Source organism: Macaca fascicularis, chromosome 4, assembly GCF_037993035.2.
Source record: "Macaca fascicularis isolate 582-1 chromosome 4, T2T-MFA8v1.1".
NCBI lineage: Eukaryota > Metazoa > Chordata > Mammalia > Primates > Cercopithecidae > Macaca > Macaca fascicularis.
This window is the reverse complement of record NC_088378.1, coordinates 147,459,067-147,476,143: the sequence shown is the minus strand read 5'-3', so window position 1 is coordinate 147,476,143 and position 17,077 is coordinate 147,459,067. Positions and strand designations below refer to the sequence as shown.

General features: G+C 37.4%; 1 protein-coding gene across 19 annotated transcripts in view; it reads left to right on the top strand.

Annotated features, from left to right (window-relative positions):
• CARMIL1 (capping protein regulator and myosin 1 linker 1) overlaps positions 1-17,077 on the top strand; it is a 349,557-nt gene that overhangs the window by 185,974 nt on the left and 146,506 nt on the right. For all 19 annotated transcript variants that reach the window (XM_074038752.1, XM_065544339.1, XM_074038747.1 and 16 more), the window contains 3 exons: positions 6,516-6,591; positions 11,767-11,855; positions 13,059-13,153. In XM_074038752.1, coding sequence (XP_073894853.1) covers positions 6,516-6,591; positions 11,767-11,855; positions 13,059-13,153 — 260 coding nt within the window. The remainder of the gene's footprint in view (positions 1-6,515; positions 6,592-11,766; positions 11,856-13,058; positions 13,154-17,077) is intronic.

The window sequence follows — 17,077 nt, the reverse complement described above, 5'->3', positions numbered from 1 at the left end:
TAAAGTGACAAGTTTTCTTAATTGAAAAAAAGTGAAGTTAGTGAATCCCTATGTTACAGAAAATTTTGGATTTCCTGAGACTAGTTCATGGTTTTTTTTCTGTGATACTCTTTATCAGTTTTATGATGGCTTTTTCTTCTGGAAAGGTATAAGAGAAAAACTTGATTCTTTTGAGTTTTAAGGGGAGGTTTCTATTATTCTGAAGTGTCAACTGACACGAGAAATAGGGATCCCAACTTTTTCTTTTTTTTTTTTTTTTTTTTAAAGACAGGGTCTTGTATCACCCAGCCTTGACCTCCTGGGCTCAGTTGATCCTCCCACTTCATCCTTAGTAGCTTGAGACTACAGGCATGCACCACTATGCTTGGCTAATTTTTATATTTTTAATTTTTTACATTTGATTTATGATTTATTTGTAAAGATGGGGTTTCACGATGTTGCCCAGGCTGGTCTTGAACTCCTGGGCAAAAGCTATCCACTTGCCTCAGCTTCCCAAGGTGCTGGGATTACAGGTGTGAGTCACCACACCTGACCTGGATCCCAACATTTTTTACACTCCCCAACAAGTCATTAGACTAATAACAAAACCAAAAAAACTCTATGTATAATAAATTTACAACAGGAAAAAGTTAGTGAATATTAACTGTCTCATCTCTCTTCAGTGTCATGTAAGAAATGACTGTGCGACGTGGCTCTAAAAGATGTTAATACTGGATCCTTCTCCTCAGGGTTTGTAGTCTTAAGATGTTTTTGCTACCATTTTAAGGAAATGATAGAAGTAATGTTTGGAAATGTACAGGAGAATGCTGTGTTGCCATGTTGACAGGACTCATGAGAGGGTTCCCTCAACTGTTATCACTTCTTTTAAGGCTGACTTTACTTTTCAGATCAAAGGTTCCATCATAATTAGGAGTTTCTTAGGATGTCAAAGCAAAACACAGTGGGGAATGTAAAATAAATATGATGGACTGGTGATGGTAAAAAGTTGTTACCACTTCCAACTAAGAGAAATCAGTTAATATGACAATGGCTGATGTTTGGAAACCTTTCCTCTTAAGTCAATTAATTGCATCAGCACTTACTGAAAACACCAGGAAGGATCGGTCCTGCCATAAACTCCACCAGGGAAAATCAGGTAGTCCTTTGCAGTGAGTTGGTATCAGCACAGCAGTAGGGAGGCCCATGCAAATGTCAGATTAAATATTTATTCATGATCTGTTTATGTGCTCACTTATTACTGTGTCCTAAGAAAGCCATCCAGGAAGATGAACTCTCAGAAATGAGATTAGTTACCTACTGTCTTGTGTATTTTGTATTTTCTATTAAAATGAGACCTCATCAGAGTCTTGATTATTACTGGCTCCGTAATTTTTTTATTGTATGCAAACTTGTTTGTCCCATGCAGGCCTGAGTCTCCCTGATCCTTGGTCTTCATGTTTGTTCTGGCTGTCATGGTGACTTGATGCCCAGAGAGTAGTGAATTCTAGGGGTCCTGAATGTCTCTCTAGACTAGACCTTGCCTCTTACATAAAGCGTTTGCTGAAGTACTTCCTGGGCACTTGGTCTTACACTGTAAGCTCCTCATTCTCAGCATGTTGCGGCCAGGCTGAGAGGTATTAAGTATCTAAGAAATTGAGGTTTTACGTGTTGGTATGTGTAGCTATAATGTATTAACTTTTGTTTCTATTTTGTATTCTAATGTATGAACATTCCATAATTTATCCATTCTGCTGAATGTTTGTCAGACATTTTGGTTAGTGTATTGTCTGTTATCTGTAATGCTGCTAAGGCCATCCTTGTACTTGTCTCCTTAGAGAAAAGTATGCAGATATATACCAAGATGGAAATCTTTGTAAATTTAACTACTATGTCCACCATTTAACGCAAGAAATAGGCTACTACCTCTCCTTAAAAGACTTACATATATCAATTTTCAATCACGGTTCCCTCCTTCTCCACCTGCCCTGCCCAGTTATAATAATGGTTCCGGTAATCTTTGTGTTCCTTTATAGTTTTATCACAAAAGTATACCTATTTTGATTGGCATTACATTACTTGCATCTATAAATCAATTTGGAAAAAATTACTATTTTGCCTTGGTCCTTGTTCTAGCCTCTGAACCCACACCCACCTTCTGCCTTAGACTCCTGCTATATCTCTGATACATCATGTCTGCATTGTGGAGACTGTTACCTTGCCTCTGATAACTCCCACTGATGTTGCAGAAATTAACTTTCTGAAACATTTCTGTTCAAAAGTTTTCTATGACTGCCTTGCATGCATGCAGTCAAGCCTCCTAACTGTAGCTTTCAAGCCTCATTTCTAGGTGCTAAGTGTTCTGGTTATCTATTGCTATGTAACAAAACCCCTCAAACTTAATGGCCACAGCAAGAACAGTCAGGAGTCACAATGAAGCGTTCCTCATTCACATGTTTGGTGCTCGATGCTGGCTGTCTGCTGCAAGGCAGCGCTGTGTTCCATGGGTGAGCTTGCCATGAGAGGGAGCTGGATAGAGCTGTATTATTACCTCTTCTAATGTAGCCTTGACAATCCTGTAGTTTGAAGGACATCCGTATTGTTCTTAGTTTCTGGTAATTATGAACATAGCTCTTAAAAATAAATAATTGTCTACATTTTTATGTGAACATAAATTTTGATTTTCCTTGGGTAATTTCCTAGAAATGGGATTGCTGCATCAGATGTCAAATATCTGTTAAACCTAAATAAGATGCTGTCAAACTGTTTTCTCCATTGAGTGTATCATTTTGCATCCTCATCGGCCACATTTGAGAGTTCCAGTTGCTCTGGGTCCTTATTAGCAACTGGTATTGTCAGGTTTTTTAAAAACTTTTTTTTTCTCTTTTTTAAACCGTGCATCACTTTTTGGTTTTTCCTTAATGCATTTTTCTAATGGCTAAAAACTGTGAGCATCCATTCATGTGCTTATTTGCTGTATATATATCTTATTTAGTGAAGTATCTGTTTAGATCTTCTGCCCGTTTAAAAAAACTGAGGTGATTGTTTTTTATTTTTGATAGTTCTTTATGCATTTTGGATGCAATTCTTTTTTCAGAAATGGGATTTGTAAATAGTTTCTGTCAGCATGTGGCTTATCTTTTTCTTCTTTTAACATCCTTTATAGAGCAGAAGTTTTTAATGTTGAATAAAGTCCAGTTTATCAATTTTTTTTATTTTCATATTGTGCTTTTCGGAGCTCTAAAAACTCTTAGACTAAGCCATACCTGACTTTGTTGCCCATTTCTTCTGCTTAGAATATGTGTCTCATCCCACTCTGAGGGCTCAGTAACATCCTCTTTCTCAACTTGGTTGTCTTGATTAGCACCCCTTTTATTTGCACACATAGTATTTTGTATTCCCCCTACCTCACTAGGGCTTGTTTCACTGTATTATGGCTGCTTTTTCCTTCCTGAGTCTCCTGCTAGACTCTGCCAGGCCATCAGTCTTACAGGGCAGGGACCATTTTCTGTGTTCATTTCTGCATCAGGCCCAGTGATTCATGCACGATGGCTGGCATTTGTTGAACATAAGAATGGATGGAATTGCTGGATATGCTCAGGTTCCCATGCCATTGTATATGCTATTCCTAATTTCTTAAAATACTCTGTCTCCCTGGCTGGTTGGTTTCCTTCTGATCTTTGAAGCCGGTGAACCATTCCCCATTTACTTCAGGCTGAATTACTTGCTGTCCTACTGTGCTCTTAGGGCTTTTTGTTTGTTTGTTTTTTAACATTTTCCCTATTCAGCACATCTCCTATTGTATTACAGATAGTTGAGTAGGAGTTTTTCTTTACCACTGGAGTATGATAGAGGAATAAGAGCTATGCTTCTTTTTCATCTCTTAGCTCTCAGAGCCTAATAACCCTGCCTAGTACTAAGGACTAAATAAATATCTACTGAATATAATATGTGATTGTCTCCTTCTAGTTGTTTTTTAGCATAAAAAGCCTAGGCATTAACACAATTTAGAGAAACATGGTAGGCAAACCATGCCAATATACTTAGTCTCCATCCTCCTCATGAATAATTTTTTCTAGAGCAAAATTTTGTTTATATCATCCATAGATGATTTAATTTTGTAAAATAGATTATGCGTATGAATCATAGAGCAATTTTAAAACATAATAATTTTGTTAGAAGAAATTAATATCACCTTTAATGCTAACACGGTATCCTTATGACGTTTGGTTGTATTTCTTTCTTAAGAAAAGTCTATATTTGTTAGCATTTGTATCTTTTTTTATATGTAGATTTTATTAATCCCAATTCTTGATTATATCACACAAATGTACACTTTAGAATGCTGTATACCTTAAAAATTTAATATTGAACAATAAGCATTTTTAGTGTTAAGTACTGTCGTATGTAGAGATGATGCTGTTTTACCCACTGCCTTCATGATTCTGTGAAATGATGTGCCCTTCAATTCCTGAAAATGACTTCATCTATGACAAAAGCCAGTTATACTTCAAATCAGATCATGTGACAGAACAGACTACACAAAAAAGTGGTTCCCAAGTGTGGTCACTCCTGGACATTAAATCCACAAAAAAGATGCAATGAGACTGCTTTGCCGTAGTTCTGAATGTTGAAATATACATGAGAACTCTCAGCGTGGGCTTTGGGGACTCTGTAATAAGGTGGAATCACCGTTAGAGAAGCTACAACCTGTAATTAGGCAACAGGGAGAGATACAGGGCCTTGTTCTGAGCCCAGAGAGCATGTCAGTGGAGGGGCACGAGGTGAGTGAAGACCGTAAAATAACTATTGAAAGTGTTGTTCTCCTTTTTAATCTAAAACTTAAAAAAAAAAATTTAAACTTAGGCAAAGTTAGTAAAGAGACTTGTCAGTAGAAAACCTGGCATGTGGAAACACATGACTGAGCCTACCTATTTCTCTGGATTCTTTTTTTTTTCTACTACCTGTGGGCACTCATCTCATCTTTTTAAAGCATGTCGATTGAAACTGCAGACATGTGGTGCTTCAGAGCCAGGGTTCTGACTGCAATTCTGTCCCTTCGGCCTAGTTTCACTTTATTTTCTGAGCATCTGTTCCTTCATCTGTAAGATGTAAACAACAGTAACTCCTGGGGTTGTTTTGAGATTTAAACGAACTGGCCTATGTAGAGTGCCAAGCACAGTGCCGACACCCAGAGCAATGAGATAATATTGATTCTCAGACCTCTTTCCACCTTCTGCCTTTCTTTTCTATTTCAGTAAAAATTTGAGTATCTGCTACTTGTCCTGCACTGAGTATAAAACTGCTATTACCTCACTAAAGCTAAAAAACTGAAGTAGACAAAGGCTTGGTTTTCAAAGAACTTAATAATTGGGGGTGGTAAGGATGCTTAAAGCAACAAAATATAATATAAGATAGAATAAATAAATGCTAAAAAGGGAGGTGGGGTTTGACCAGGGGAGGACTTAAGGAGGTGAGGATGTGTGATAGTAGTGGCATTTAAGGACACACAAATTTTCATAACAGAGCAGTAAAAGATTATTCTGAATGTGAAATTGCACATCATATTAGATGAGTAATGAGTTGTCAGCTTTTTGTCTTGAGCATGGGATGAGTTGTGGGAGCTTAGGCTGCAAAATTGGAATGGAGACAGAACTGACATGCAGATAGCTTCACTCTGTGGTCGAAGAGCTCATATGAAGCCTAAGACAAAAATGCACCTGGGCTATCTTATGGATGTAATCACTAGTAGGAACTAAAAAAAAGACCAAATGGTTGCAAAATGCTTGCTAAGCATTGGGCATCCATCCAGTGCCACTTACTGTCAGGGTAGGCAGTATCTCGCTTACAATATGAACTCCTCTGACTAGAGAATACTATATGAGATAATTGATGGTTAAAGAATTTATGAAGGAGGCCAGGCACTGTGGCTTACACCTGTAATCCCAGCACTTTGGGTGAGGGCCAAAGTGGGTGTATTGCTTTGAGCCCAAGAGTTTGAGACTAGCCTGAGGAACATGGGGAAACCCCATCTGTACAAAAATTAGCCAGGCATGGGGGCACGTGCCTGTAGTCCCAGCTACTTGAGAGGCTGAGGTGGGAGAATCACCTGAGTTTGGGAAGTCAAGGCTGCAGTGAGCCATGATCCATGTCACTGCACTCCACCTTGGGTGACAAAGTGAGACCCTGTCTAAAAAAAAAAAAAAGATTTTATGAAGGAGAGGTCTAAAGAAGTAAGACTTGTTATTGGTATGGACTTAGAGGTATGATATCTCTCAGAGCAAGGAGGTTCTTCCAGCAAATTCTGATACCAGCCTCTTTTCCTTTGGAAGTAGGAAAGAGTCCCTGGAGACAATTTACTTTAACTTTTGGGAACTTTGAAGATCAGTCTTTGAGAACTTAGTTGTTGTCTCATGGCCTACTAGATGTATCTGTAAATAATAGAAATTAACAGGTGAACTTGGATGTCATGGATTAAAAATTAAGTGTCAGTGTAGCTACTGTAGGAGCACTTTCATGTACTTTGTTTCTGTTTCCAGGGACTTAATACCTATCATTGCTGCTCTGGAATATAATCAGTGGTTCACAAAGCTGTCCTCTAAGGATCTAAAACTGGTAAGTAATCAAACATGCAGCAAATGTTGCTTGGCTTTGCTGAATTTCAAAAACCCAATATTTGTAAAAAAAAAAAAGAAAAGAAAATTTACTGTACTAGTAAACTATATACATTTTATTTCTTGAGGAGATATTTTCCTTTAAATGATTTGCATAACGTTTAGTAAAATTTGTGATGTGAGATGCTTCCAAGTATTTCCTCATGTATTCAGCTGTTTCAGGCAATTTAAGAAGATGAACAAAAAGATACATTTAGTGTAGCCTTTAGTACAAACCATTCAGTTGACAAAAACTGTTAAAGTTACGTTTGCACAGCTGCAAATAGCAGATTTTATATTCCTATCTTACACTCTGTGTCTACAAAGTTTCCCTTCCTAAGAATTTAGGAAAATATTAGCAGGTAGAGTTCCCCTGGTCGAGTAATGATAGTTAATGTTGATTTTCTAGATGGGTTTTGGGTAGATTTATATGAAAGCAAAATTAAATTAAAGTGAAATCTGTTTTCATAAGGTACGAATGAGAAAAATATTTGGTGTATTTTATTAGTGGAAATAAGATGCTGTCTTGGGGATTGTTGCCAGTTCATATCAGTCATATGGACGGATGCTTATCCATAAATTAACTCTCTGGTGTTTGTTATGGGATAAGAAAGAATTTGTATGTTTTCCTGGAGACTCTCATGTTTAAGTCTCTAACTTTCAGAGGTCATAGGATCTGGGGGTTTAAGATTTTCATAGTGAATACATCAGACTTGTAGTAAGACATGGATCTGTAGGACATGGAGGGTTGAGACTGGCTAGTAGGCAGGCGACTTGGTTCTCTGAATTTGCTTGGGGTAGGGGTGGCCTAAAACATTGTATGTATGAAAATGGACTAAACTCATTTGGGGTCCCTTAAGAGCCAATATGGTAGAGGAAAATGCTTGGACTTGGAATGAGAAACCTGGATTTCAGATTCTGATTTTTATTATAAGGCTATGTTACCTTAGATAACTTACCTGACCTTCCAGGGCCTCAACTTCCTGCATACCTGAGTTAGTTGGAACCATTTCTTACTCATCTCTATCCAGTACTTATGAGAATGTGTGACTCATAGTAACTATTTAATAAAAATTGGTTTAATAAGTATATGTCTAATAAGTTATCAAAGAGATTGAGAAATGAACATATATGAGAGTATGAATTATGTGAACTATATAATTCAAACAAGAGTTGTGTCTGAGCAGTGATGATGGAGTGAGGGTTGGCATGAGTTGGAGCCAGGTGAGCCCTCAGGGAGCAGACAGGTAGCCATGATGGGAGACCTAAGAATAGATGTCCCTTGTTTGCTGCTTGCTGGGATGGGACCATTTCCAGGCCTGAGCCAGCAAAGAGTACAGGTGGGAAAGAGGAGCCATTGGAGGAATGAGAAGGGGATTAGTCCAGGGGTTGTGGGATCAGAGAGAACAATGGTTTGCTACCATGTCAGTTTTTCTGGCTCATTCAGTCATTTACATAAGCTTGTGAATTTCAAAATGGGGCCTCAAGAGGGTTTCAGGAAGGTTGTGGATATCTCGCTTTTGGAGATTGTCCCAACCTGCAATTACAGGAAGGTGTCCAGGCAATTGCTGCTGCCATTCTGTCATTATTCCTCCCAGGTATCATCTCCTTTCAGCTGCCTTAGATGTTTAGGACATAAAATATGCACCTAATCATTTCAGTCCTGGCAAAACAAAGCAGGTAAATGCTATTATGTTTTCTTGGGTGTCCTGGGATGGAAGGAAGTGGAGTGACAGGATGTGAGGACTGCTCATGCTGCTTTTCTATTAACTGAGATTTAAACACAAAAATACAGGTTGCATATATTTTTAATATTTGGTATTTTAAAATGAAGTGATCTTTGTGGATATTACTCTACAGGTCTTCAAAAAGAATACTAAATTCTTCATGTTTTTTACCCAAAGTTGAAATGATACTTTCTCTTTTGATGGGTACTGAAGTGGGCAGTCTCGGAGCACTGTGTAACATTGGGTTTATTCAAAGAAAAGGACAATATGAAGAAGCACGTCTTTGGATTTTTGTAAACATGAAGTGCAAGGGCAAAAATAAGTGGCTGCTTCTCAAGTTATATGAGCTCTCTGGGTTAAGATTGTTACTAGTCCCATAAAAGCCTCCTGTGCTAAGGTGCCACGAGAAAAATATGACTTTATGTTGATCTTATGAAGCAAATTAGCAATCAGTATTTCTAATTTGAGTCAAGGATTTTTTTAAAAAATGGTACTGAATATGCAATTAGGACCATGTTTTTGGCCAACATTCTTGACTCATTAAAAAAATAGTAGAATTGGGGTCTTGCTCAGCTTCTTCTGTTTTGCAGCTCAGGCAAATTGGTGAGCATCATCGCATCTTTTTTTAGTCTTTAGGGAATGACATGGTGGGATGAGATAATGTATATGGTTTCTTTCAGTTCTAAAGTTCCAGTTTTAAAAAATTAATTTATTTTGCAATAGTTCATTTATTACTCTATAGTGATTCTAGTTTTTGTTGTTTACATTCATTTTTTAACTGAATGCAAGCTCCTGGAGAGTCATTGTATCCAGTTTTTAAAAAATTTCCTAAATTGATGCACATAGTGCTGCACATGCTGTAGACATTTGGAAAATACTACTGGAATTATCACATTATACTTAGTAGCTAGGTTTGAGTGTGTCTCCCTTTAAAAGTTTCATTTCCTTATATTCATCCCTGTAGAAAATGATGCTTTTAATGTACCTGGCACTCAATAAAAATTAGTAGAATTAATTTAGTCATGAATGATTTGTTATACATCTCCCCTACTGGCATTTTAAAGAGAAGTTGGAGACACTTTCATACATTTTCCTTAATAAATTTGTGTTATGGTATTTATACCCCAATGGGCTGTAAATCTTCAAAGCATTATGGTAAATTACTTTTCTGGGTGCACTGCAAGGTAGCCCAGAAATGGTAATGATCCCAAGAATTATTTCTGGTAATTAGGATAATATCCGCAAAAACATTATCTAAGTAGTCACTTTTTATCATGACAGCACAGAATAAGACCCTTGTATGTACATTGTGAGATAAAGAATTATACTGATAAGGGGGTCACCATTTTGAATATCATCACTGTCAGCATAATGTAAATTGCAGGCATCAGGTCAATTGGAATTAATTTTTCTCTTTCTTCCTTAATCAGTGGGACACATTGGAAACCCAGGAATAGTGTGAAAGTGGCATTATTGACAGAATGGAATCAAACAGCAAATAAGAATTATGAGAGCCTTACATGCTGTGGGACTTGGGGTGTTTCTAAGTTAGGTTTTCTTAAAAATACTTGACTAGAGAACTTGTGCCACATTCAGACTGTGTTCCAATTATGATTAATCCAGTTGGGTATTTGTTATATGATAAGTCAAAGTACTGTAATATTTTTATGTGATATTTTATGAAAAGAAAGTGCTTTGATATTGTATGCTATGGCACACAGAACATGCCTTCTTTCTCTCACTCTTTCTTTTTTAATATCATGAAGTATTTAGTACACGCTAGGTTGCAAGGAGAATTTTAAAATCACTTTGTGTGTGTGTGTGCACGTGTGAAACAGGGTCTCACTCTGTGGCCCAGGCTGGGATGCAGTGGTGCGATGATGGCTCACTGCAGCCTCAACATCCTGGGCTCAAGCGATCCTCCCACCTTAGTCTCCTGAGTAGCTGGGACTGCAGGCGCGTGCAGTCTGGGACGCACCCCGCTACTTTTTGTATATTTTGTAGACATGAAATTTCACCATTTCCCAAAGCTAGTCTTGAACTCTTGAGCTCAAGTAATCTGCCTTCTTCAGTTTCCCAAAGTTCTGGGATTACAGACATGAGCCAAAATGACTTTTTAATATATAAGTAATATTAAGGTCAAGAACCACTTTAAATTAGTTTTGGAATGAGGCAGGTTATAAATATAAAAACATTAATAAATATTTTTAAAAAATATGCACAATTCTACCACCAGGGCACAACTCTTCATTTTTCATAGTCCCCTCAAAATGTTGTTATATATTACTCATTTTAATTGTTGTAATCTTGTTTAACATATAGGCATAATAGTTATACAACTATATAATGGTTGTTTTGAAAACATGTTTATTAACATGAGACTATTATTTATTAAACTTTTTCGTATTATTAGGTTGTTTCCCATTTTATCCTATTTACATTCCAGTAGGAACATCCTAATACCAGCTAGCATTCATCAAGTACTTATTTAGCCTTCCTGTTTAAGTTTATGACATCTTTAAACCTTAATTTTCTTATCTATGAAAATGGAATAATAATCTTTAATGGTTTTATAATGAAATACACATAGAGGACTTAACTCAGTGCCTGACACATGGTGAGAACTCAGCAAAGATATTTTCAACATCATTATCATCATCACTAACATTTAGTCTTCAGTTCTTCATTTTGAACGTCACCTTCTTTGGGAAGTCCTCTTGGTTTTGTGAACCTGGATTAGGTGCACTTATATGTATGCATAGCACTACCAAAATGGTCTTTTTATTATTTTATCATAATAGTATATTTTTATCTTATTTCATTCAGGTTGCTATAACAAAATACCATACATTAGGTAGCTTATAAACAACAGGTTTATTTCCCAGTTCTGGAGGCAGAGAAGTCCAAGATCAAGGCTCCAGTAGACTTGGTGTCTAGTGAGAGCACACTTTGTTGTTCTCAGGTGGTGCCTTTTAGCTGTGTCTTTACTAGGTGGAAGGGGCAAGATAGCTCTCTGGGGCCTCTTCTGTGAAAGCACTAATTCCTTCATGAAGGCCCCACCACCCGGACCTAGTCAGTTCCCAAAGGCACCTAATTGCTAACGCTATCACAGTGGGGATTAGGTTTTTAACTATGAATTTTGGGAGGGGGGACACAAACTCTGACCATAGTGTTCTTCTTGTCTGTTTACCCTGCTGGATGGCACACTCTTAAAGGCAGGGACTTTCTCCTTTATAACATTGTGTTTCCAGGATCTTCATCACGATGGTGCATAGTAGAAGATGCTCATTCAAGGTTTGTTGAATGAGTGATGTTTTACTTAATTAAAACTTTGCATTGCATAGATATATAACAATAAAGTTTTTCTTCTTTAGAGTTATGGAGTAGTCAAAGAATGTTTTCTGTTACAGTCCACTGATGTCTGTGAACAGATCTTGAGGGTGGTGAGTAGGTCCAATCGACTGGAAGAATTGGTGTTGGAAAATGCTGGACTTAGAATGTGAGTATTTTCCTGAATCTATAAATATGTTGTTTTAAAATTCTGTGCCATTTGCTCTTCTAATTAATTCATAGGTTTTTTTTGTTTGTTTTTTGTTTTTTGTTTTTTAATTGGGCTGATCACATATACAGCAATGTTTTTCCTTCTGGAAAAAAAAATCCGTATAATTCCCATCATCATGAAGCCTAATAATTTGGTAACATCTCTTGATATTGTGTCACTTGATATTTTTGCGAGTACATAGTATCGTTTTTAAGAGCATGGATCCTTGAGCCAGATTTCTCATGGCCTTGCAGAAGTTGCTTAAGCTTTCTGTGCCTCATTCTCTTCACTCTTAAAATGGGGATAATAATAATGCCTATTTTATACAATTAAAATTGCAAGGGTAAATGAATTAATATATTTAAAGTATTTGGCAAAGTGCCTTTTACTCTGTAGATGGTATATGTAGGTTTTATTATCATTACTGGTGGTCATAGTGGTAACGTATTTCATATGACTTTACTGCTTTGCTTTGATCAGTTTTAGTCATTTTTTTCTTTCTCAGGTTAATGCTTGCATAGTCTTTATCTAGTGGTTTAGTAGTCACTACCTAAGCCTACTGTTAAGAGCATAAGAGTTAGAATCTAGTAGAATAAAGATTTCACTGCTGCTAAGTGAGGACGGTTGACAGTTTCATAATCATAGCACTTAGTACATTATTTCAAGTTAAACCTAACTAAAACAATGGTTTTAATTTTTGCCAAAATGTAGCGCTAGCAATTGTAACCTTTAAACTTAATAATTAGTGTAATCAGTTTTGCATTCACAGTTGCATGAAATGAGAAATAAGATATGGTAAATACTATAATTTTCATGAAAAGCAGGTTCGATCCAGGATTTTTTTTTTTTTTAATTATGGAGGGGCCAGAAAGTACTATTAATAGCATACAACAGAGTGCCTTTAAAGGGGCAATTATGTATTTTCTTTTCGCTTTTGGCCAATCAGAATGAACCATTTTCTGGCTGTGGCTTTACAAATTCTCTAATGAGGTATTAATGGGTATTAAGAAATATATGCTATATAGACTAATATTGTAAGGGAAGTTTCTCTATTTAGATTTCACTCTGTTCTAAGCTTTAAATGTTCCATTCGAATGGTTTTACATTTGGTTTTACATTTTACATTTTGTTGCTTAATCTTATTGTTTTGTTTACATGCAGAGATTTTGCACAAAAACTGGCCAGTGCTCTAGCGCATAATCCCAACTCAGGACTCCACACAATTAACCTTGCTGGCAACCCACTGGAGGATAGAGGTACTGCGGGGTTCTCATTATCATTGATGCCAGAATTGTAAGAGGATTAGAGAATTTTAATTTAGCCATGCCTGAAGAGCTGTATCAAGCTAAGTTGTAATTATAAGTGCTGTTGATTGTCCTGTTGGCTTCCAGTTCTTTCCACCCTTTCATATAAATACTTATGTTAAAATTGTATGATCTGCTTAGCTTTTTTTGAAGTGAAACAAAAGGAAAGGAAGATATTATTTTTAATGTATTTTATTAGTTATATAGTCCTGCATAACAAATTACCACATGCTTGGCAGCTTAAAATGATACCAATTTATTATCTCATAGTGTCTTGGCTCAGGAGTCTGGGTACGGGTTAGCTGGGTTCTGTGCTCTGGGTCTCTCAAGACAAAGCAAGTTGTCAGCAGGGGTTGTGCTCTCATCTGTGACCTGGAGTCCTCCTTAAGTTCACTGGTTGTTGGTGGAATTAATTTCCTTGGAGCTATAGGCTCGAGGTCCCCAGTTTCTTGCTAGCTGCCAGTGGGCACCACTCGCAGCTCCTAGAGGCCGTGCTCCTAGAAGGGTTCTTGTCATGTGACCCCCTTATCTCACAACATAGCAGTTTGCTTTGTGTGTGAGGCTAGCTGGAGCACATCTCTCTGATGCTTTAGTTTCTTTTAAACAGTTCACCTAACTGGATCAGACCCACCTATGACAATTTCCGTTTTTCATGAACTCAAAGTCAAGTGATTAGTAACCTAATCGTGGCAGGGATGTCTCATTACTGTTGACCCTTGAACAACTCAAGAGTGAGAATCACTGACCATAAGCCATCAAAAATCCACATGTAACTTTTGACTCCCTCAAAACTTAACTGCTAATAGCACTGTTGACTGGAAGCCTTGCCAATAAAAAGTTGACTAACGTGTAATTTGTGTGTTATATGTATTGTATAGTATTCTTTAAGCTAAATAAAATAAAATTTTATTAATAAAATCATAAGAAAGAGAAAATATATTTCCTGTTTGTTAAGCGGAAGTAGATAATCATAAAGGTCTTTATCTTGGTCATCTTCACATTGACTAGGCTGAGGAGGAGGAGGAAGAAAAGGAGGCCTTAATCTTGCTGTGTCCGCAGTGGCAGAGGTGGAGAAAAATCCACACAGAAGTGGACCAGTGCAGTTCAAACCCATGTTGTTCAAGAGTCAACAGTATATTTACTGCTCCCCACCCCCATATTCAAGGAAATTTGCACAGGGCGTATACACCAGGGGGTGAGAATCTTGGGGACTATCTTAGATTTCTCTTTACCACTATTATATTTTAATATTTAACAAGATTTGAGTGTGAGAATAGGGAAAGGATGAAGGACTAGAGTTCACGAAGAGTCAGAATGTTTTATTAAAAGTGGATGTGTAGAGAGAGGAGTCAGTAAGTTTAGAAAGGGAAACTCGAGAATTTGAATTCTTAGTGGAACACTGACGGACAAGGTTTAAGAAGGAATTGGTTTATCTCTAGTGGGACTATTTTGTTTTCATTTTCTGTTGCAGATGTTTTCCAGGTTGTTGAATACGGCCTTTCACCTTTCAATGTTATATTTGAAGAGTATTAATTATTAAACTGAGCTGAAGATACTGATATAGATGTTCAGTTTTTCTTTTTGTCCTTAATATGGTCATTGTTTGGTGCTGACAAAGATACCTAGGTTGTATTCAAGCAAACGTCTCCAGGGTAACTTGTCATCATCTAAAGTAGTGAATCTACAGGAAGGTCGAGACTGAATTAGAAAGCTAGATCACGCAAAAAGTACCCTCATAGAATAAGCCAAAGCTGAAATTAATGGATGCGTAGTACTGGAATAGGAGTTTCTCTAGGGTATACTCAATTCTTAGGAAAAACAAATGTTTCTCTATTAGATACTACAGAGAGGTGAATGTGACAAAGTAGAAATCATGGTGATCACCGTTTTATAGACAGAAGGGCTATTTTTGGTTTTGTTTTTAAGATGGGAGGGACTCAGTCATATTTATCAACATACAGGAAAAAATCTGTAGAGGGAGGTAGTTGTTTGAGGAAGGTTCTTAAGCAAATGAAATCCAGAGTTCAGATGGATCAGGATGGGGACACTTCTCAGTGTTTAGAGAAATGCAAATTAAAACCACAGTGAGGTACCATTTCAAAAGCAGTAGTGTGGCAATAATCAAAATAAGTCTTCGAAAGGATGTGAAGAGATGGAAACTCCTACATTGCTGGTGGGAGTGTAAAATGGTGCAGCCACATGCAAAACACGCTAGACAGTTTCTTAAAAAGTTAAACTCAAACCTGCCATATAACCCAGCAATTCTACTCCTAGGTGTATCACCCAAGTCAAAGGAGACTTATGTCCACACAGAGACTTGTGAATGAATGTTTATAGCAGTATTAGTTATAATAGCCAAAAAGTAGAAACATCCCGGATGTTCATCACTGGAGAGTGGTTACATAAGATATGGTGTATATAATATGTGCATTGGAATACTACTCAAAAGAGAATGGAATTCTGACACATGCCACATCATGGATGAACCTCAAAAACACTGTTAAGTGAAAGAAGCCAGACCTAAAATACCACACATTGTTTGGGGAGATGAAAGAGGAAGAATGAATTTGAGGCCCTTTGTTTTCTCTCCCGTTGTCCACTTCATGTTCTCTGAGGTGCAGCCACATTGGACAACTTGTCACCGCAGGTGCAGTTTCCTTTGTCTTGCCCTCACTTTGGAGCTCCCATGTAAAATTCCGTAATAGCACTTACTTCACTCTGCTCACATGAGAACTAGAGGTGGACATTTCTTTCCCCATGCTTCAGCACCTTGCTTCCTCTCATCCCCACTTTCTGGGTTTTCTGTCTCCCCTTCCTTGTTTCCTAAGATGCAAAGCATCTAGTGTAAGACTTGGTCCACAATCAACAGATATTTCTTTAAATTGAATTTGATTTATTTGATTGTATTCAATCTTAATTCTCTTGTATAGGTTTTTTTATTTGCACTTGAAAATTATGGTGAAGTTTGAGAGATTTCTTTTGTATAGAGTCAGACCATGTGTTCAAAGATGATGTTTGCCTACTTTTTCCCTCTGCTTTCCTATTTCTGAGACCTGTGTCTTTTTATCTAGCTGCAGCCCATTCACCAGTGCTGTCATCATGAATCATTCCAAGGATAGCCTTGAATATTCCTGCCAAGTCTGTAGTGTGGTTTCTGCTCATATACCTTCAAATTTTAACATCCTGAAAATATTTTCGCAGACCAAGACTTTTCTCATTTCTGCCCCTTCTAAATTCATTCATTGCTGTATTTGCCAGTGCTCACAGACAACTGCCAACATTCGTATCTCCCATCTTTCTTTACTCTTCAGGATGAGCCTCCTGAACACAAATTCTTTATTCTTTTCATTCAGGCTAACTACCCGAAGGATTGGTAACTTTTCTGCTCATGGATGGAAATTCCACAAGAAATCTACATGAGTGTAAAATATTTACTGAAATTTCAATCTAGAGAAAACTTTTAGTAATTTTTGTTCCCAAGGTTTTCAGTGATGGTATTTTGTGTTTGAAAGTAATAAAAAGGGTGAAGGAGGAGTCTGTAATTAAGTTATACAGAATATAAAAAAGACTAAGCCAGGACTATTATTTGTAAGGAAGCTCAAAGAAGTACAAGGGGCTGGGTACGGTGGCTCATGCTTGTAATCCCAGCACTTTGGGAGGCTGAGGCGAGGGGATCATGAGGTCAGGAGATTGAGTCCATCCTGGTCAACGTGGTGAAACCCCATCTCTACTAAAAATACAAAAATTGGCTGGGTGTGGTGGTATATGCCTGTAATCCCAGCTACCCGAGAGACTGAGGCAGGAGAATCGCTTGAATCAGGGAGTCGGAGGTTGCAGTAAGCTGAGATTGTGCCACTGCACTCCAGCCTGGCGACA